The sequence below is a fragment of the Agelaius phoeniceus genome, chromosome 6 (assembly GCF_051311805.1).
Source record: "Agelaius phoeniceus isolate bAgePho1 chromosome 6, bAgePho1.hap1, whole genome shotgun sequence".
NCBI classification, from domain to species: Eukaryota; Metazoa; Chordata; class Aves; order Passeriformes; family Icteridae; genus Agelaius; species Agelaius phoeniceus.
Genome location: NC_135270.1, coordinates 12,353,617 through 12,375,803, shown reverse-complemented (window position 1 = coordinate 12,375,803; position 22,187 = coordinate 12,353,617). Strand labels below are relative to the sequence as shown.

Below are 22,187 nucleotides of genomic sequence, written 5' to 3'. Positions count from 1 at the left end.
TAACATAAATTTATTATAAAGCAGTTAAAAAATAATTTCTTTTTTTGTTTGTTTGTTTTTGTTGTCGTTTTTTTTTTTTTTAACCAGTACACATTACCTTTGGAGTTGATAAATCAGCAAAACCTGGCTGAGTGGATAGAAATCCTGAAGACTGTTGTTGATAGGGATGTACCAGCTGTAAGTGGCTTTTGGCTATATATGTCTTTAAGTTTAAGTATTTTTCATTCACTAGACTGCTATTTCTGCATTCTTTTTTCTCTACAGATGCCAAGAAAAGAATAAATAAAAAAGATTAGGCTATATGGGGAGTTTCAAACAGACTAAACAAATTTTAAAAATATGTAGCTTGTATGCAAGTTCTATTCTTAAATTATAGCAAAAATTATTTTGACTTCTTGTTTCAAAAATTTATTGATCATTTAGGCATATTTTCATGGGATTTATTTTTAGATATGCTCTGCTTCATACTTCTATTAAGCTAGAAGTTCAAATGGCAGGTTAAAAGCAAGATATACTGTGAAGTTGTTCTAATTACATATAATTTGAACTCTTTGTGAATAATTGGTAAATAATGTCTTTTTTTTTTTTTCCTAAAGGAAACCCTTCAGGTTGATGAAGATGATAGACCTGAGTTGCCTTGGTGGAAATGCAAGAAGTGGGCTTTGCATATCTTAGCTAGGCTCTTTGAGAGGTATTTTCTCTTCCATTATTATTTTTAAAAAATCTCTAAGCAAACATTCAAGTCAGTAATATTGCTGCAGCCTTTAGTTTACATACTTGCTTCTAATTCTAGGTATGGAAGCCCTGGGAATGTTTCCAAGGAGTACAATGAGTTTGCTGAAGTTTTTTTGAAGGCCTTCGCTGTTGGTGTTCAGCAAGTAAGAAACACTGAGTGTGGGGGGAGTGCTAGGATAAGTTTAGAGTTAGTACTGATTGCTTATTTCATTATTTGCTGAAAAGGCTTCTTGCTCCTATTCACAGGTTTTTTTTCAAGCACATTGGTGTGGAAAGCAGTGGTGTCTGTGGGCTAAAAAAAATTTGCCACATATCACAATCTACTTTGCACTTACAAGCCCTCAGATGAGCTTCAGACAAATGCTACCAATTTTTTTCCTTTCTGAAAGAGATGCATATATGGTGGTGTAGTTGACCTTCAGAACTATCTTTTATCTCTGATACAGGTTATTTTTACTTAAAGTCTGTAAATGCTAAATTTTCAGCCTTCTGCAAAAGCCTGATCAAGCAGAGGCTCTCTTATAGACAGGTAATTCTGATGTTCCCTTTCCACTCATCTCCCTGTTTTGGGGGTGCCACTTGTGCTGTGTTTTACAATCTGCTGTATGCAAATAATATTTGGATTAATTAAAAACTTCAGGTATGTTTTTATAAAATTATCTCCTATTTGTTTCATAAATACCTTTATTTTAAGGTGATTAAAATATAAATATATATAAAATATAGAATAGACTATTGATTTATGAAAATCTCACAGTGCAGAATGTTTTCTTCAAAGCCTTTGAGTCAGACAGACAGTTCTTGGTTCAGTTTCAGTTCTCTTAATTTCTAATGAAATTATAATGAATTACAGGACTTTTAAAGAGGAAATGTAGAGAAAGTGTCTCATAAATCCATGCATTTTGAAGGTTGGCCAAAGTATGGAAAGCATTTTTCACATGGAGTGTGAGGCAATATATCCCAACCTTCTGCTCAGGGAAGTGGTGTCAGCTTTGCTTCCTGAGGTGCTCACCTGTCACCTCTAGGTGACATTAGACAGATAATTATTGCATGTTCTTTAAGGCCTTACTGGTTGCTTTGCACTTCCAAGAGAAAATCAAGTTCTGACAAAGGGCTATGGCCAGTAGTCTTTGAAAAGATAATTTTAACAGTTTGACAAAATGCTCGTTTTTCTTTACATTCTCTTTGAATCAATTTTGATCCTTATTGTTATTGCAGCTAGAAAGCTCCTAAGAATTCAGGTATTTGAAGAAAACTGCTAAAAAAATCAATATTTGGCAGGCTTAGTTTGTTCCTAAACAATAATGTAACTTGTTTAGGAAGACAGACTATGTTAAGGTCCTGCCCTCCATTTTTCTGCAGGAGATAGCTCTTGGGCCTCTGCTCAGGACATGGAATCTGCCAAACAAATGTTGTGGAAGATTGTTGAGCAGGATATATTTCTTCACAGAAATTGTAAATCTTTGAATTACTGAACAATATAAATTTGGATAATGTTTCATGGAGTTCTCTTTACTCTCCCAAGTGTTTGCACCCTTTTAATAAAGGAGTAATAGATAAATATAAGGCATAAGACTACAGGTGGTTCAAGTATAAACTTGAAATGTATTGCTAATATTATTGTCATAATTACTTCTCATTGATTAGCCCCCTCCAAAAAGAAAAAAAAATCCTGTACATTCAGCATTCACTTTAGCTAAACTTTCTTAGTTTGTCCAAACCAGGCTGAGCTGCCTAACTGGAATACCCTGAATTTATCCCTTCTGTTAGCAGCTGTTTTGCTCAAGACACTTCTCAGGAGCCAGAACTAAGCCCTGGATGGACACTGCTGCCTTGTAGTTCCTTGGCACTGTTACAGAATTTTACTTTATTTGCCCCAGAGTGTCCATGCTGTTTTTCCTCACTGCAGTTCTTAAAAATGTTCTTAATTTTTTAATATCTTTACCTACTACATCTGAATAATGAAAATACATGCATCTTCTTGGATAGTCCTAAAAAACCCTGCAAGTTTGATCTTTTGCTCTCTTCTTTTCTATCCTAACTCAATGCCTAATGCCACAAAACCTTGTACTCGGGTGTTGGTACCAAGTAATTTCTCTGTAAATCCTGAAGGTTTTTAAACACGAGCAGTTCAAACTTTGGGAAGTGATAAAGCATCTAGAGCATAAAACTGTTTGTAAAGCTGTGAATATTTTGATGAACGAGTGCATCCTCCTTAAACTGAAGTACAAAGCAATTCCTTTGGGAAAAACACTTCAGTCTTTGTGTAATCAATGGTATCAACAGCATTCATTTTCAAAATAATGAATCCTGTTTTCCCTAGATTTTTATTTTGGTAGTATTACAGATTGATCAATATCTTTCTAGCTCCTTTGGGTTGGGATTTTTTAAAAAATGCTTCTTTTGTGTGAAGACTGAAATGAAATCCTGGCAATGGAATTTGCCATTTCTCTCCAGTTAGTCACGCTGCTTCTGAAGGTGCAGTGTTTCTACTGACCTGGATTGGGCTGCAGGGAATTCCCTTTGCATTACCTGTGCAAACCTCTCCTGTGAGCTGGAATTTAATTACTAGTCATGGTCCCATGTCCTTTTCATGACATTACTTGTGGAGAGCCATGGACTTGAACACAGGTGGATTCCTGTGAAGGAGTTCTGGATGCCACTGCAGAAGAGTTTAGGCCAGAAAGCCAAACCAAGGGAGTGACTGGCTGCTGGATCACTCCACACACAGATATTGCTCACAGCTCTGTGAGGCAGCAGAGGCACAGATCAGACTGTGAGTGTAGAGTGTTCTGATCCAGTGGCTGGGTGGGAATTTCTGCCCCCAAAGAGTGAAGATGGAAAAATAAACCTCAGAGGCAGAGGGCAAAGCCCCCTGGGGTGTGTTGGTGGTGAATTAGCACGTATGGTTTGTGTTATTAAAGGATGGTATTTTTAAAAGATGTGCAAGCACCCAGTATGAGCTGCAAATTGTCTTATAAAATTAACAATGACATTTGGTAGAAGGCTTAGTCAGTACCCATTTTAGCCTAATGAATAAATGGGGGTTTTGTTCAGTTTTGAGGGGTTCTTATGTAGGCTTGTGAGGGAGGGTAGAACTGTGGTGAAAATGGGCTGTGCTCAGTATAAGACACTGATGAGATCTGATTTCTCTAGGTGTTGCTGAAGGTGCTGTATCAATACAAGGAAAAGCAGTACATGGCTCCTAGAGTTCTGCAGCAAACACTAAATTACATCAATCAAGGAGTGTCTCATGCAGTCACCTGGAGGAATCTGAAACCTCATATTCAAGTAAGCCATTTTTGGGGTTTAATACTTAGATGACTCAGGAGTACATTAGTCAGTCTACTGTAGAGTGTTTCCAGCCTTGCTACAATTCACATTTTAGGCACTTCTCTTATAAATTGCTGGTGGAAAGAGTTTAAGCCAGTTTAATGAAGGTTACCTTGAAACATGAGCAAAGCCACTAATTTATTGCTGTCTCTCCTTTGTGCTTTAATTTATTGAAGATTACAGTCTAACACAGCCTATTTGGAGATGGTGTTAGCTGCTGAATTTATGGCATTAAATCATTTCCACATTCCATTATCCAAAGCCAATCTAGTATCTTGTGTTGTATTGTAACTCTGCCTAAACACAAAAGATGTGCTTCTTTGTAAAGTGCCACATAAATCCACTCTAAATCCAAATAGTTTTAGAATGTTACCGACAGGATGGAGAAAATCTATAAAATACAGGACAGAATACAGAGATTGATTTAGTAGTGCTAACCTGCTTTCAATCTCTTTCTATCCCAGGGAATCATCCAAGATGTTATTTTCCCATTGATGTGCTATACAGATGCTGATGAAGAGCTTTGGCAAGAAGATCCATATGAATATATCCGCATGAAATTTGGTGAGCCTTTGAAATCTACTCATGTTAAAAAATTATTTCACGCAAAGGATGGGATTTTATGGGGTGTTTTTGTGAAAACAGGTGGATTTAATCTTAAAAAAAAAAAAAGAAAAAAGAGAGAAACACAGTATATTAACCAAATAGAAGTTGGACATATTGGTGGAAAGTAGAGAGGATACAGCAGTCAGCAGTGGCACAGGAGTTTGTGCATTTGTGAAAGTATTTCATTTACAGTTACAAAGTTTTTGCAAGTCAAACAGTCCTGGTCTTGCTAGCAACAACTGCATAAATTTAATGTCATTTAAAGGTTATGCCATAAACAGCTAATATTTCAGGCCCTGGATTTCTTACGGAATTTCACCCATGGCACAGTTCAGAGCAGATTTACCCCAGTAGTAAATGACACATTATGGAGTAAGCCTGGCATTCCAGACTTGTCCCATTTCATCTCCTGTGCTCTGCTACTTTATGTTGGGGTTTACTCTTAGTCTGTGCAGTCCTCTGAGGCTGGGAACAAACAAAAATACTTCAGACTCCCTGAACAATTTCTTCCCTTCACTAGGAATGTTTATGTTTAGAACAAGGAATCTTGAGGGGTTTGGGAGTTTTTATCCCTCAGGTCAGAGCATACCTGTAAACACTACAGGTATTGCACAAGGCTCTGATAATCCTCTTCTGCAGAGAAATGAGAAACAGCATTTTTTAACCCAATTAATTCTGTGTGCTGGCCTGTAGAGCAAATAACATCCATGTCAAAACTTGACTGTTTTGTCTGCTTCTACTGTTGAAAAAGATTTATCTTAAAAATAAGAGACACAGAACTTCAAATTAGACATGTAGAGGCAGTCATCATGAAAAACATGAAACATATGTATCCAACCACCTGCTACTCTTTAGTCTTGGAATATCTCTAGCAAGAAAGCATGATTAACCACACCTGAAGGCTGCTCTTTTTTTTCATATTAAATACATTAGGATCATGAACTGTAGTAAAGGACTGGTATTTAAAACTGTTACAATGTTATTTAACAGATGTATTTGAAGACTTCATTTCTCCAACAACTGCTGCTCAGACATTATTGTTTACATCGTGTAGTAAAAGGAAAGAGGTAAGTTGTTCAAGGATTATACTGAAATACCACCAGCTAAATTCAGTTTATTTGCTGAAAGGGCTATTAATAAAATTTTTACTTTTCTGCTCTCATATTTGAAATTCCAAATTTATTTTACACTGGTCTATTTATGGTTTTTTGTATTTGCAAATTCCCCTAGGACCCATTCTTGACAGAATATTGTGTGTTTATAACAAAGACCTAAAACATTGCCCACATTCCAGACTTGGAGCAGGCTATTTATTACATATTGTAGCATTTCAGAGCACAGAGAATGGTACCTGGGGTGATTGACTGGAATCCTTTGACTGACCTTACATGTAATCTAGGTCCTGCAGAAGACAATGGGCTTTTGTTATCAAATCCTTACGGAGCCAAATGCTGATCCTCGCAAGAAGGATGGTGCTTTACATATGATTGGTTCTTTGGCTGAAATTCTCCTAAAAGTAAGCAGAACAAATCCAGTGGTTCTTTTCATCCTTTTTTTTTTGCCCCTCCTATGCTGTCTCTAACACATAGTGCCTTAGAAGAAATGCAAATAGCTCTGTGTTCGCAAGTTTCTGAATTGCTGCCAGTTTTTTTTAAACTGTTCAACTTAATTGTTTTGGGTTTAATGTCAGCTTAATTACTTAATTACCAAAGTTTTATAGGTCATGTTCAAGTTCAGTTATTAAGTTCCTTTAAGTTCTGTGCTTCTGGTGAGAATTACTACACCATTTCTGTGCTTCACTTAATTACATTCCCTTTTTTGTGGAAGAAAGGAAAAACGTGCATCCAGTGAGAGGCTGTTTATTTAATGGACTGGTTTTTGTATCTAGAAGAGAGGAAATAAAATGAAATTTGAGATGTTGCTCAGTTAAAATAGTAGGAAAATAGATGCATGGCATAGACTTGTTTTTGGACCACAGATCTAAGCAGTTTCCCTGACCACTTTTACTTTTGGTGCCAATGTGCTGCCAACAGAAAGGTGTCTTTTGGCGTCAAAAAATGGCTGGGGAGAAAGGTGTCACTATTATGACTGAAAATTTTAAAAATCCATGTAGGATCCAAGTTTAATTACTAATATAGGAGATCATGATTGCATAATTGACTTTAAAAAAGGGATAAGTGAAAAGTCTGAGGGTTTGTTACACTCTTTACACTTTATCATGTGTGACTTTTTTTACTGGGATAGAAATACATTTTTATATGAAGTTTTAAACTGATGTGCTTCCCTTCATGTTTTGACAGAAAAAGATCTATAAGGATCAAATGGAATATATGTTGCAGAATCATGTGTTCCCTCTCTTCAGCAGTGAGCTGGGTTACATGAGAGCTCGGGTAAGAAAGTGTGGTATTTACTGCGAGATCACTTGTTCCAACTGAAGAATTCAGAAATCTGCAACTTCTTCCCTCTCAGAGATGTTCTCCTTTCTGCACCTTTTCCAGGGATGGGTACTAGTTTCTCCATGTGATTACAGATAGCCCCTGTGTAGTTTTGGAATGGCTGCAGCGCTGTGTGCACAGTTTCCCATCTGTGTCTGGTGGTAGGGTCTGTGTGTGTTTTGCACATAGACTGTACTGCTCACACAAAACCTGTGGCCAAAGATGAACCTGAGATCATAGTACTGGTTTAGTGATGTCTGCAAGACAGCCTCCCACTGACCAGCCTCCACACTCTCAGACATCTTCATCACTGACAAGTCTTAGAGTATCTTTATTCATCAGGAGTTGCACCTCAGATTCAACGATTTGTGTCGGTTATGGGTATACAAACAGTTGGTAATCCTCTTTGTGGCTTTTGCAAACACAAATTTTTTCCATGTCTGTTTTTTTTTTTTTTCCAGGCTTGCTGGGTTCTTCATTATTTCTGTGAAGTCAAATTTAAAAGTGACCAGAATCTCCAGACAGCCTTAGAACTCACGAGAAGGTGTCTGATAGATGATAGGGAAATGCCTGTGAAAGTGGAAGCTGCAATAGCTCTTCAAGTTCTCATCAGTAATCAAGAGAAAGGTAGGAGCCTTTTCTTGATACAGCTACAGCAAGCTTTAATGGAATAGCTGTTAACTTTGTGATGTTCAGGCAGACTTGTTCTCTTCTGCCCTGATGTTAATTTCCCTCTTGCAATTGTAACTTAGAATCATTTACTCTAATTTTTCAGCTAGAAAAGTTAAGTTTTTTTAAATAAATTGCATTTTAACATTATAAGACATTATGATTATTAAGACGTGTTAAGCAAGAGCTTCATGGTACAGTAAATCCAGTTTTATAGCACCTAATAATTGAATCAGAAATACAGTAGCAATATCTGTCTTGGCATATATTCATTCATGTTAAAATTTAAAGAAAAAAAACAACTATCCTGGTCCAGGCAGGTTTTACTTGGCTTAGTATTCCTGAAGCTGGCATAAAAGCCACAAAGCAAACATAAACTATATATGTAATACTTAAGGTAATTTGACAAAGGTGTACATGTACCCATTCCCATTCAATTAACATTTGCATTGATCAGTAATCTTGCATTTTATTAATTCATACCACAGTGCTCTGGTTCTCATACTTAAATTTCAATCCTCTTGTTACATATTATTAAAATTTGTTCTGAATGGTAGTATTGCTATAATGATTTATTCTACTCATGGTTTTGGTGTGTTAATGCTGAAGCAGTAAATAAAGTTATTTGAAATGTAGGTTCTTAAACTGATCTGTGGTTTTCTAAGAATGTTAACTCAAACATTCCACCTGTTTTACAGCTAAAGAATATATTACTCCCTTCATTAGACCTGTAATGCAAGCTTTGCTTCATATTATAAGAGAGACTGAAAATGATGATCTTACTAATGTGATTCAGAAGATGATCTGTGAATATAGTGAAGAAGTTACCCCAATTGCAGTAGAAATGACACAGCACTTGGTGAGACTTTACAGTGGCTTGGGGAGATCTTTAATATGGGCAAGATTGATATTTAAAATTGATAGTTGAGTATGACCATCAATTAATAGCTATTGTTACTCCAGTCTAAGTGCATTGATACAAGTAATTTTCTTCTACATTTAGACAGTGTTTCATCAGAAGTGGCTTCATAACTTAGACTGAGTAGAAATTTCTCTAAGAACAATTCTAGAAATGTTTGTGAAATCTTTGCATATTTTCTTCTGATAGTGGTAATAATGGAATTGGTAGCACATTTTAGGTAGTAGTCTCTAACATGTCACTTAGGTTGTCTGTTTTAAAATATTAAATTAAAGAGTAAATTTTAAATTAAAAGTTTGGTGTGAAAATAGAGTTGAATCTGCTGGAGAAATTCAGAGCCTGAATGGACATATCTAGCAAATTGTATTAGTGGTTGCAAAAGCAGAGGTCAGCTCAGTGCTTCCCTATTAAAGGCCTTGGAGTTAAAATGGAATTGTTAGTGTGTCCTCTCTGGGAATGCCTGCCAAGTGTTCCAGTCTAGTTCAGCTACTGAGGAAACCTTGTGTTAGAAGAACTTACCAAGGGAAAATGTATTCTTTTGCATGGGACATAATGTCATTTACATATTTTTATTCAGGAGTAGATAAAGGGTAAAGACAGCTCCAGTGGTTTAACATCCAAATTTTATTATCCTGAGAAGAAATTCTGGAGCAGAGCAGTCACCTTCTATTATTTGTACACATTTTCTCAGCAGAAGTCCTTCTGAAATTGTGTAGAGTGCCAGACTTTCAAATTTAATGACATATTTATGGGTTGTTCTGCTATTACGTGCAGGCAATGACATTTAACCAGGTAATCCAGACTGGTCCAGATGAAGAGGGCAGTGATGACAAAGCAGTGACAGCCATGGGAATCTTGAATACTATCGATACACTTCTCAGTGTAGTTGAAGATCACAAGGAAGTAAGTAAAAATTACTTTACAGCTGATATCTATGGTGTAAGAACACTGTAAGTCCTTTATAGTCCTAGCATTGTTACATGAAAAGCTGTCCTTTTGGCCAAAAAGATGTTAAAACAGAAAATAGTGAAGTACTTACCATGCAGCCAAGTTGTGACAGAGTGGGTCACTTTTCTAATGCAACACATGCAGTAATAGAGCATAAATGTTGCCACAGTATTTGCCATAAGAATCCAGCTTCTTGTTCAACCAGTAGAAGCAATGTGTCTGTAGCAGGTGGAGCTCTGTCAGCTCAGCTGGGAACACACATCAGATTTGATGAGGTCTGCCCTTCAAACAAAACACATAAAGCTTCACATAGCTGCAAACATTGACTCTGCTGACTGGGTTTGCTCTCTGGGACAGAATCAATGTGGGTAAATACAGCTCTTGTGGCTGTGCTCGGATATGGGGATTTTACCTGCCTCATCTGCCCTGGAGAATTTCCCTCTGGGATTAAAACTTCTGTCATTTGGTTTTGGTATACTGAATGGAATCACTTCTGTCCAGAGTACAGCCAGTTCAAAAGATGCTACTTCTGATTAAAATCTTTCTTGACAAAGTCAGCTACAGGCTTTTAATAAATACATTATAGTTTTTTAATGGCTAAAAAGTTCAGTAATAAGCTGTACAGATCTGAAGGCTTTACAAACGAAGCAGCATCAAATTCCCAAGGGAATTCCCAAGAATTCAGTGCTGCCACACCAAGGACCAGCTCAGTTGCTAGAGCTGCTTGTACTTGTTTTTGTCATCAAATCCTTGCCTTCTAAATTAACAGTCTGTGTAATGATATGCTAGTCCTGAGTAGCTCAGTTTGAAAATGTTGACCAGTAAACATTTGTATTTAGAGACATCTCCCAGAGGATGACCAGTGTTCCAAGAGATAAGGTATTTAGCAGGTTAGGTTCAAATCCTGTTCTGCATAGCTAAAACCAGAAACTCAGCCTTTACTTGTCCCTGTGCAAGGTGAGTGCCCTCAACAGGTTAATGACTGTGTTGTTAGCTATTCCATGGACTAATATATACTAATTGGGAACAATGACTGAATCTGTAGGACCAGCATTTACACTGGTGCTCTCCATACCATGAACATCCTAAGCTAGGTTTGGGAAGTGGTTTGGTATTTAGGATTTTTTTTGGAGGTTTTTTTTTTTGTTTAATTTCTTTTCTGAGATAGGAAATACCTCCTGTGATTTCAATTGTTTACTCCTTTTATATATATATATATATATATATATATATATATATATATAATTTGCTTACAGTGTTTTAATGGGACTGAGCTGGTGCAGAGGGTTAGTCAGGCTTTCCTTTTTAAAGGATTTTCTATAATGAGATTCTTCCAGTACTCAAAAACCACCTTATATTGAAAGCTATCTTGCAAATCCTTAGCTGAGTGCTGAGCACAGCTGAGCTGTGCTGTTACACATTTAGTGCTCTAAAATGTGAGGCATTTCTAATAGTTCTTAAAAACTATATTGTATATATAGAAGCTGCTTTGACAAATTTTAAAATGTGGTTCATTTCAACTCCAAAGTATTGAAAATAACCATTACCTGTTCTTTTTGATTTTATTTTATTTTTCAGATTACCCAGCAGCTGGAAGGGATCTGTTTGCAAGTAATTGGAACAGTTTTGCAGCAGCATGTATTAGGTATCTGTACTTCTGCTGGCTTACTTTTAGAAGTGCATGGCATTGGCATGCTATTTACCTAGATTCTGTTTGTTTTAGAGTTCTACGAGGAGATCTTTTCCTTGGCTCATAGTCTGACCTGCCAACAGGTTTCTGCACAAATGTGGCAGCTGCTTCCTCTTGTGTTTGAAGTCTTCACGCAGGATGGTTTTGATTATTTTACTGGTAAGTAATATAAATAAATCAGGGAGCCAGAGGGTTTCATGGATGCCATTTCAGCCATACAATGAATTGCATCATGACTGAAATCTTAGGAAAACACTCAAGTGAGGTTACACTTGAAATATTTTTATTTTGCTGTTGCTGCTACCAGACTTGTTTTGCTAAGGCACCTATGATTTGCAGGCTTACCTTGGCAAGCATTAAGCAAGAACTGTCATTATTAATACACAGATTTCAACCTGATTTTAATAGCACACAGATGATACCTAACTGTGATCATCCTTTTTAATACAGATATGATGCCTCTCTTGCATAATTATGTGACTGTTGATACAGATACACTTCTGTCAGACACAAAATATCTTGAAATGATCTACAGTATGTGCAAGAAGGTGAGTAGATTCCTGTGTGGTAACAAAACCTGCCATCTCTGAAGAAATAACCATGTTAAACTGGGTAGTTTTTCCCACAGCAGCTTTTGACTTCTGCTCTTTAAAGCATTTTGCTATCTAACATCCTCTAAGATTCCTGAAATTACTAAGTTATTGCAGAGAAATTTAAAGAGGTTGCATCAAAATTTCAGATACATGCTTTTGGCAGAAGGGAAAAAGAAATCCTACACAAGGAAAGCAGAATAAACAAAGCAGGTTTGGTACAATACACTTAGTGCATATGGGCATGCAAGACAGATTGCAAAAGGTAGGTGGATTCTTCCATCTGGGATTTGTAGCCTCACCATGGCCAGGATACATGTGCTGCATGTGTGCTGAAGGTCTGACACCTATTAGCTGAAGAAGTGTGTAGGGATAAAAGGTAAAGGGACAGGAATAGGAAGTTGTTTTCCCAAGTTCGTGCCCCATCAGTGGTGAAAGCTGGGGGTAGAATGCAGTTGGTCTGACTCAGTCAGACACTTTTGGGCAGGGTTTCTGTATTCTAATTTGTATTACTGGGCTTTCTTTGTGCAGTCAAATTCTAGAATATACAGCTTTCCAGAGTGTTAGCACCATATGAGGATAGGAATACTTTTTTATAAGATCAGTGTTAATGCTTTACCATCTCTAATAGTAATATGTGGGGATTTCAGATTTCCACTCCTGGATATGGGGTGTGATGTCTATGTAAGAGCTTTGGTGACCTGTCAGCTGTGTTGCCCATGGTATTTCCTGAGTAATTCTTTTGAAGATGTTTAAACATTACAGTGAATAACTATTTTAGTATTTTATAAATACTAGTGAATAACTCTTGCCAGCCTTTGTTTGAAAACAAGTTGCAACCAGGCCAATTAGGATGTTTGTAATTTCTTGGAATCTTACATATAAAATTAGCCTGTCATGACTACTTAGTGATTGGTGTTAGCTGAGCACAGTGAATTTTTAACACAGGTTTTAGGTGTTGCATGGTCTTCCACTGGATAGCCCATTTTTGTAAATAAAACTTTTACAAAATTCAGTACATTGATGGATCAGTAAAGTTTTTCTTTCATTTATGGAAATAATCCTTGACAAAATGGCAGCTGATTCTTTTACTGTAACTGTGGTAGGCTCGGCATCCATAGAGTTCTTGAATATTTGTGCATTTGGTTGGTTTTGCCCAATTCCAGCAGTTTCCAGTCCCTGGTTGTCACAGTGAGCCATTGCTGTAGATCTGGCTGCTTCACTGATGGCTGTTAATGCTGGCATTGTTAGAGGGGGTAAATTCATACCAGCTTTTCAAAGCAAAGGAGTGTATAGAGAATACTCCTTGAGGGGATACACCACCAGTAATGGCTGTGTTTCAGGTCCTTACAGGAGTTGCTGGAGAGGATGCAGAATGTCATGCAGCAAAGCTGTTAGAAGTAATTATTCTTCAGTGTAAAGGGCGTGGCATTGATCAGGTTGGTAATGACTTTGATTGCTAAAACTAATACTTTTAAAATATTTATTGTGTAGTGTGAATTGATTATGTATTAAGATGAGTTTTGTTCTGAGCACTTCATGTGGTGCAACTGATAATCCTGTCAGTGTTACTGACAGCACTGCAGAGAGTTCCTGCATGCTTTGTCTCAGAATTTAGGACACTGCAAAACTGGCGTTTTTATGAGTCTGGAAGAGTGCCACCCGAGGAATCTTGGTTCTAAAAAGTCAATTAATTGCATTCTAAGTTAATTCTAGTGAATATTTAATGAAAATTATTCTGTCAACCTCATAGCTTTGAAATAATGAAGAATGGAAATGAAGTTCCTAGAATCCAAATCAATATAATAGAGGGACCAGGGACTTCATTATGTACATATGGCAGTTGGAATTTGAGAGATTAATAAGTTGATTTCTCTGGACTTTCTATATTTTCCAATTTTAATACACAAGATTATAGAACCAGAAGTTACATTTGCTGTGCAGGATGTCACAAAATCCATGTGATTAAATATTTTCACATTTTCATTTCATCTTTGTATCTGGCTTCTGCTGGCAGTTAAAAATGACTCAATTTTATGCCATCTGTGTTTATGTGCCACACTGTTGAAGTACAGAACGACAAGTTTTATTTTTGATCACTGAGTGTGAATGTTCTCACTGTCCAGTGCATACCCTCGTTTGTGGAAGCTGCCTTGGAGAGACTGACCAGAGAAGTGAAAACCAGTGAGCTGCGAACCATGTGCCTCCAGGTTGCCATAGCTGCTTTGTATTACAATCCTCATTTACTATTAAACACATTGGAAAATCTTCGTTTCCCCAATAACGTGGAGCCTGTCACCAATCACTTCATAACTCAGTGGCTTAATGATGTGGACTGTTTCCTGGGGTAAGTGTTTGTACTTCTGGAGATGATTCTCTGTGATACACCTATCTATGAGCTGCTTGGAAATCATGACAAAACTTGCAACTCTGCTACTCTTCTGTTTTGTAGACTCCATGACAGAAAGATGTGTGTCCTTGGCTTGTGTGCTCTTATTAATCTGGAGCAAATACCACAGGTTTTAAATCAAGTTGCTGGGCAGATCCTGCCAGCTTTTATCCTTTTATTTAATGGATTGAAAAGAGCATATGCCTGTCATGCAGAGCATGAAAATGACAGTGATGATGATGATGAAGCTGAAGAAGATGAGGAAACAGGTATGGAGATGGAACCTTTGATGTTATTTTGGATGTTTCATTTTTTTCTGATGGAGATAATGAGTTCCTTTGTGAAATTATTCTGAGTATCCTAATTCCAAAAATGAAGCACTGCAGTAGAACACTGAACATCTCTTGACAACTTTTAAGTAAATCTGTATAGTATATGTAGTGCAAAGTATATATTACTTTCCACTCTCTTAAAAACTGACTTCTTCCAGGGCAGAGTTAGAAGAGCTCCCCCCTTTCCAGCCTGCACAGTATTGTTACCACTTCCACTGCCTGTTTTACCTAATTAGCCACTTTGTAAAGAATTGTTCTTGACATTTTCAAGATAAACTTTTGTTTGTTTATAATTAATTCAGATGAACTGGGGAGTGATGAAGATGACATTGATGAAGATGGTCAAGAATATCTTGAAATTCTAGCAAAACAGGCAGGTGAAGATGGAGATGATGAAGACTGGGAAGAAGATGATGCTGAAGAGACTGCTTTGGAAGGTTATTCCACAATTATTGATGATGAAGATAACCCTGTTGATGAATATCAAATATTTAAAACAATTTTTCAGAGTAAGTAACTGTATTTTTTTTCCTGGCCAACAAGTTACGTTTCAGCTTTAGTGTACACTGTTGTTAACTAGAACCTGTTCAAAACTTCCAAACAGGCTTTCCAATATGGGCTTGAACCATTTCTTTCTTTGGAAAGGAGATGCCATTGTTAAACTTCTCTAGCAGAGGGGATTGCTTGAATGAATTTATAGTGGTAGGGAAGAGGTCAGAAGCTGTCCTAGTGTTTAAGTGTCTTGAATTATGTAACATAACAGAATATTACTCTGATTAAAATGGCAGTGAGTGAGTAAGGTTTGAGTTCTAGAACATTTTGATCAGCCCTTTCCTTTTGCTTATGTTTTGTCTCTGCTGCAGCAATTCAGAACCGTAACCCTGTGTGGTACCAGGCTTTGACACAGGGCCTGAGCGAGGAGCAGAGGAAGCAGCTGCAGGACATCGCCACCCTGGCGGACCAGCGGCGGGCAGCACACGGTACTCACACCTTCCTACAGCCCTGCCTCCTGGGCCCTGCCCTGCCCGGGGGGCTCAAGGAGCATGCAAACACAGTGAGGATGATGGTGATGATGTGCTCAAGGAGCACAGCACAGAACAGGCCTTTCATTCAAGCCTGACAATGGCTCCATCAGAACAGGGTTGTTAGAAAGCTCTTAGAATTGCCAGCCTCCATGCACAAACTGAGTGGCAATACCACAGGTGAGAGGAGTGCTAGAAACACCTGGGGAGGTAGTCAAGGAAAGAAAAGCATATTTGTCCTCATTTCTTAGATTTGAAAATAATTTATTTGATTACCTGAAGATAGTTGAACTCCAGGTATGTTAACAAACACATCAAGTGGCTGATGAATGATTTCCTGAGATGTCACATAGTCCAGCTGGGATAGACAAGGATTCTGTGGGTAGGAGAATACTAAATTATGGAAGTAGTACCATCTATAAAGCCACATCATTAAGCCTATTAAATATTACATATAGTACAGATTTTTGAGTCTTTATTCAGTTTATATTTTTTGTCTTTTTTCCTAGGTTTTCACTTTGGAGCATAAGCCAATATATATAACACTCTTAAGTCAAGACTGCATGTTGAGGGATCAGTCCAGCCTCATATCCTGTGTCTTAGTGAGCAGCAGTTGCTACAGATGTTTCAAAACAGAAATTTATAAATTTTTCAATAAAAATATTGGTAGGAAGAATATACCAGCCTCATATCACCTGTCTTAGTTAGCAGTTGCTACAGATGTTTCAAAACAGAAATTCATAGATTTTTTCAGTGAAAATATTGGTAGCAAGAATACACATTTAATAAGTGCTTTTTATGAGAGAACAGCCTAAATCACCTCACAAAGCTTGTTTGGGTCCAGAATGATCCAGTTTTAATGATTATAAAATACAGTTGCACTGTCACTCCTATCAAGCAGTAGACATTTGTTGACGTAATTTTATACTACTGCATTTTATGGAGACAAAAGAGTTTGAGGTGTGTGTTTGTTTGTGGTTTTTGTACTGTTTTTTCAGAGAAGTTGTAAAGTTTAACTTAAGCAACCAGATCCCTCTGGGAAATTCTTGCCTACTATCACAGAACACTGATACTACATTTAGGCTACTTACCACACATGGGGACATCCTGTTAAAAGGATTTGAAATACAGTTCTCCCTTATATTAATATAGCTTAGAAGAATTGCCATATGCTGAGAGATTTGTCTTCTGTGGAGCTGTGAGGGATTCTCCTCCCATGCTCCATTAGCCATGGCAACATCTTGGTGCTTGTTTTGAAAGAAACAGAGCCAAAATGCACATTTGCCAGATAATATGATCTGACCTGCATTCCCAGAGAGATTGCAACTGTTTCGATTTAGGAAAAAGCTGAGACCAATATAAGACATTAATAAGTTGTTGTTATCTTGGCCTGGGAATAATACAAGCCACCTTTTGTATTATCTAGATTGTAGTAAAGGTAGAACCTAAATTACCAACCTGATTTTCAGTTGTCCGTGTATTAGAGCTTGTAAAAAGCGGTTTACAGTAATCCCTGTCCTACAGCAGTGTTTGAAGGATGGTAAAACCAGACACCTTAACAATCACTGGTAGTTACAGTGATGGATATGTGCACCTCAGATGTCTAAAGATCTAAGTTCTGGTTGAAAATGAAAAGTGATCAACTTGGTAGTTTTCTCTCAGAATTATGTTTTGTGGTCTAGTAACCTACAGTCCAAATTACCTGCTTGGGTAGCAGCATGTGGAAAAAGGCTTTTTCTGGTGCTTCAGTGGTGGTTTCTGCTTATATTGTTGAAGTGAGATAGGAACACCAAAAATTTACCCAATAATCTGTGTACTGCTTTTTTGCACATGTTCTCTGTTACTGATTAGACTGCAAAGTCTGTTGATGTTAAGCAGAAAGAATTGTGTGCCTGTTACCAAGTTTAAAAGTGCAGTATTCTTTCTGTTTCTAAAGTACAGTCATGTCCAGAAGCTAAAGTGTGGGCTTTTTAAAGTACAAATTCATGAAAGCATGGTGGTAACAACACAGAGAAGTTAAAATAAGTAAATAGTCAGCCCATCTGTTCTGTGGGGCCTGGCATGTGCCCACTTGTGGGTGCTGATTGCTTGGTTGGGTAACCCCAGGTTAAACCTGTATCTCTGAGAGACTCAGAGTGGTCAGTCATGGAATCTTGGTCTGTCTTCCCCCCTACACACACTAAAACTTCTTCCTTCTGTTTTTTTGTTTTGTTTTAGAATCCAAAATGATCGAAAAGCATGGAGGATACAAATTCAATGCTCCAGTTGTGCCAACTTCATTTAATTTTGGAGGCCCTGCCCCAGGAATGAATTGAATTATCACTTTTCCTGCTACTGTGTGATTGTAGTGAAGAGCTTGTGTTCCTCCCAATAGTGGTTCCAGAACTGGTTCATGTTATCTACAACTCACTCTAAACTAATTTATAAATAGATTGGACAAAGCCCCAGAAGTGGGACCTGATCATTCAACCTGATACTGGAAAGCAAACCAGAGGTTTTTTTGAAGATAGGAAGAATCTGAATTTAAAGCTTCAAATGACACACGTTGGAGATCGGAAATCAAGAGGGGATGTCGTGAAGGCAGCTTTTCTTTTTCTGAGGAAAAAAAACTAGACATGGGCTGCAGGACTATTTAAAATGTCTCATTTACAGTACAAGCTAGAAGGCAGACTTAATTTTTACACCTGTGGCAGTATGAGTATTTGCCCAGTTTCTTTCCCTTTTATCCCTACCACTGGGTGTCTATTCTTTTAATGTAAATAAGATAAGGTAATCAGATAGCCTTACTTAATCTTCATCATTTCCATTTATCAAGATTGTTCATATGTAGAATATTGGACACTTAATGTAGCACTACATAACTGATAAATCTGTAAATGAATTAGCACTTTCATATTGAAACAAGCCTGCTAGCCTATGTACAAAAATAGCAAAATGTTTGCTGTTTATAAAAATAAAAAAAAAAAGGGATGTATTGGGGAAAATAATTTCAAGTTATTAATTTAAAATGAACTAGCAGTTTTGTACCTGGTGACTTTGTGGTGCAGTCACCTCTGGTTGTGACTTGAATTCGGATATGTAAAAAGGGGTTAGTGATATTTCATTGCTGCTAAAGAAAAAATAGCAACACCCTCCGTGTCCTTTGTTTTTTTTAAAGATCTCACTGTACAAGCTAGAAAATTGAACAAATATGTACTGTAAGCACAAAGAAAAGTTATCCTCTCTAAGGCAGGTAAATGAGATGTGAAGTTCTTAAGGTCAATGGAAGTGTATGGGTGAAACACCTACATATGCAATCTATTAAAAACCAGTGTCATTGGCTGATCTGGGCTATGGTATATAAATGCAATTTTTTTCCCCAGGTGTGCAGAATATTGTTTTTCCAGATCATGGTAGGGCAGGTGCACTACTCCTGCATTTCATTCCCCCTCTTTTTGCACTTGCAGCATTAGTGTGTGCTGTTGTCTGCCTGATCCAGACAGTGTATTTGAAGTTTTGCCAATCTTTCAGTTTTGAAGCCACAATTTTCTTCCTTCAACGTTGCTATAGTAACTAGTATTTTAGCTAGAGAGGCAAAATACAGTTCCCTCTGGGACCACTATCAAAACCACTGTATGAAGAAGCCAGCAGGGAGAGGCTGTGAACGGGTTGGCTTAAATGCCCCCTTTTTCTTTTCTAAAAGCAAATCCATTGGCGTTTGATCTTGCCTTGAGATCATTGGTGTCAGGTCTTTTAAATCAAATGTTTGGGTTGGTTTTTTTTTTTTCTTTAGGCTGTTTTTATATAAAAATGTCACCTGCTGTTACAATTGATATTAAACAAGCTACCTTAATTTAATGTAAGCCTCCAAAATTTAAATACAGGTTAAAAATAAACTGAGTTTTTATCTGTAAAAATGAAATGCACATATATATATATTATGATACTCAAAATGCAGTCTTCAGAAAATTGGTCTGTGTGGTGTGGTTTTTTGCATCAGCAGAGTAGCAGGATTTGGTGGTGCTTTGGGGTTTCCCTGCTGAGCTGCCCAGCCCCAGGCTCTGCTTGGCTCCAGCAAACGCTTCCCTGCACCTGGGGGACAAGGTGGGACATGGAGCCCTGGCCCAGTACCAAAGGGACACTTGGAAAGCAAAGCCCCTGAGGTGGAAAAGCCTGACTACAGAAGCCTTGGATGGGATGGGAATATCCATCCTCGTGGTGGTGTGAGACCTGGGATGGTTGCTGTGCAGCTTTAGGGGCTGCACAGAGCAGAACTCACTGGGGGTTTGTGACTGTAACTCACGGGCACATCCAGGTGTGCTCGGGCCCCCAGGGAAGCTCCAGACAGGGTTTTATTTTTGTAGAAGAAGCTGACAGATGTGCTTCCAGCATGCCTTCTCCTTGCATTGCTTGGGCACACCCAGTTTGACAAATCATTTCTGAACATCTGCTGCTTGGGCATCTGCTTACCTTCACATGCATCCTAAAAATGCATGAGAAGCTTTGAGGACAGATGAGCCATTTTGGGCCTCGTGGCAGAAGATGTGACAGCAGCAGTGAGAAGGCTTCATGTATAAAGCAGATGACAAAAAAATGGGAAAATCACCAATTTTAGTGCTGTTGTCAGTTCTGGAACAATTCTATTTTACAAGTCAAGGGAAGAATTTTACCTTGGTGTGAGGAATACAGTCTTACTTCAAGGGTGCTTTTATGTGTCACTAGACTGGCTAGCAAGGAGCATCTTTTTTAAGAATGGATCTAGAACTTTGCTTTCCTTTGCTCCAAGAAATGTATTTATATAAATTGCAAAGCAATTTTGCATTGTTGTTGGTGGTGATAGCGCATTTTGTGATGCAATATATCAATTTCAGTGATACAATTATGTCAAATTAAAAACTGATCTTCCTCCTAGAACTTGCACTTATCCATTCCATTTTCAAGGATAATGCAACTCTAAAGGAAGAGCTGGGAAATTTAAAGCCTCTGTTTTTTTCTATTATGGAAGATCTCCTTGGATTAATAAACATCTAAAGCAAATCCTTATCTTCACTTATTTCAGTGTGGTGTTTTGAATGTAGCTGTATCCTTACAGTACAGTCCTGCTCGAGTTGTACAGCTGTCAGGTTTGTATTTCCCTTTCCAAAATATTCCTCCAAACAAATGTTAGGCATAACCAGAATTCTCTTCAACTGTGTTAAATATAAAAACCAGGTAGTTTTTTAAAATGCTGATATACTGGGTTAATATTTTTTTCTCTAAATCACTGTCTTCAAAGAATTATTAGTATGTATCGGCATAGTAACACAAAGCTCTATTCCAATCTCCTATAGCCTAGGACTGTTACTGTAAGATTTGTCAAGTCTGCAGTGGAATAATTACTGACTACCTGCCAATAAACATGCAGGTGATTTTAATGATGCCTAGTAATGGATACCTGGTAAGTTTTAAGGGTTAATTATTTTTTCTGTGGAACCTTCTACATAGCCAGAATGAGCCAGGTGGAAAAGCTTTGCTTGCTGCTGATTATCAGTTACTTTTCAGTCAATATATAGTTTTATCTTAAATGGTGTGTCACTGGTTTGTGTATTTCTGCTTTTCATAGCAAACTGTTGATGGTGTAAACCTAAAGCACTTCAGAATGGGAAACAGAGATTGTAGTATTTTACGGAGATTATAATAATCTATTAAGGGGAGTTGGCAAATGAGAAACAGGATTGTATCTTGGGTATTTCACTGCTGCTGTACCTCGAAACAAACTGATGCCTGCAGCTTGTATTTGGCTTAACATTTACAATTAGGAAATAGTAAGTTTAAGAAGAAAAATTGTTGGCCATTAGGCCTGTTAAGGTATAAGTATTTTTTGGCTTTTTGTACAACTGCAACAATTTTGAACTGCAAGAATTTCGAACGATGATTCTGGAGCAAAGTGTAATTTTTTTTTTTTACATCTCTCATGTTCAGGAAGATGCATTAAATCAATCAGAGCTGGGCTTACTGTCCCATCAATGAGAACAATTCACGTCAACTTCACAACAGGGGTTTTATGAGAAATCACCTGCGGAATTACCCGTAACACCCTTTGCTTGCCTTACACTGGGAGCTCTTGGGCTATTTATTACACGTTTCCATACCTAAAAATCTCGTAAGGATAACACTCCCAAGCACAGCTTTAAGGACAGCGTCCTTCTCCCTCAGAGCGGGGCTGGAATGGCAGCCGGAGATACCGCGGCAGGAGGCCGGGAGGGGAAGGGCAGAGCGCTCGCTGGTCCCGGCCCGGCCGTGCGGCCCCGCGGGGCCCGCGCACGGCCCAGGGGAGAGCGGATGGCCCCGGTGGTGCCGGCTCCGCTCCCCGGAGGCCCGGGGGCCGCTGTCGGTGCCCTCACCGTGCCCTGCCCGTCCCCGCCGCCTCAGGCGCTGCCGGCGCGCGCCGGGGGAGGGCAGGAAATGGCGCCGCTCCCCGCTGGCGCGCGGGCGCCTGGCTGCCCGCTGCACAAAATGGCGGCGGCCCCGCGCCCGGCACAGCCGCGTCGCCATGAAGCC

General features: G+C 38.3%; 1 protein-coding gene, 1 long non-coding RNA gene and 1 other non-coding gene across 4 annotated transcripts in view; 2 read left to right on the top strand and 1 right to left on the bottom strand.

The window, feature by feature from the left end:
* Positions 1–20,690, top strand: part of IPO7 (importin 7) — a 34,491-nt gene extending 13,801 nt beyond the window's left edge. Inside the window, exons 6-25 of the mRNA XM_054634234.2 lie at positions 88–177; positions 597–691; positions 794–878; positions 3,892–4,026; positions 4,533–4,632; positions 5,665–5,741; positions 6,074–6,190; positions 6,975–7,064; positions 7,571–7,736; positions 8,477–8,637; positions 9,472–9,600; positions 11,224–11,290; positions 11,369–11,494; positions 11,786–11,883; positions 13,269–13,364; positions 14,052–14,272; positions 14,378–14,583; positions 14,949–15,155; positions 15,510–15,626; positions 17,886–20,690. Of these exons, the coding sequence (XP_054490209.1) occupies positions 88–177; positions 597–691; positions 794–878; positions 3,892–4,026; positions 4,533–4,632; positions 5,665–5,741; positions 6,074–6,190; positions 6,975–7,064; positions 7,571–7,736; positions 8,477–8,637; positions 9,472–9,600; positions 11,224–11,290; positions 11,369–11,494; positions 11,786–11,883; positions 13,269–13,364; positions 14,052–14,272; positions 14,378–14,583; positions 14,949–15,155; positions 15,510–15,626; positions 17,886–17,983 (2,481 nt within the window). The 3' untranslated portion in view covers positions 17,984–20,690. The remainder of the gene's footprint in view (positions 1–87; positions 178–596; positions 692–793; positions 879–3,891; positions 4,027–4,532; positions 4,633–5,664; positions 5,742–6,073; positions 6,191–6,974; positions 7,065–7,570; positions 7,737–8,476; positions 8,638–9,471; positions 9,601–11,223; positions 11,291–11,368; positions 11,495–11,785; positions 11,884–13,268; positions 13,365–14,051; positions 14,273–14,377; positions 14,584–14,948; positions 15,156–15,509; positions 15,627–17,885) is intronic.
* On the bottom strand, positions 4,612–22,134 carry LOC129121825 (uncharacterized). 2 transcript variants are annotated; one of them, XR_013182711.1, is made up of 5 exons: positions 21,779–22,134; positions 15,945–16,044; positions 9,737–9,927; positions 5,264–6,184; positions 4,612–5,139 (listed from the first exon to the last, which is right to left on the bottom strand). It is a non-coding gene; the product is annotated as an uncharacterized LOC129121825 (long non-coding RNA). The 2 variants fall into 2 exon arrangements; XR_013182710.1 differs by lacking the exon at positions 4,612–5,139 and having other exon boundaries at positions 6,051–6,184; positions 9,737–9,893.
* Positions 7,233–7,413, top strand: LOC129122296 (small nucleolar RNA SNORA23). Its single transcript, XR_008534566.2, has one exon. It is a non-coding gene; the product is annotated as a small nucleolar RNA SNORA23 (small nucleolar RNA).
* Positions 22,135–22,187: the final 53 nt, after the last annotated feature.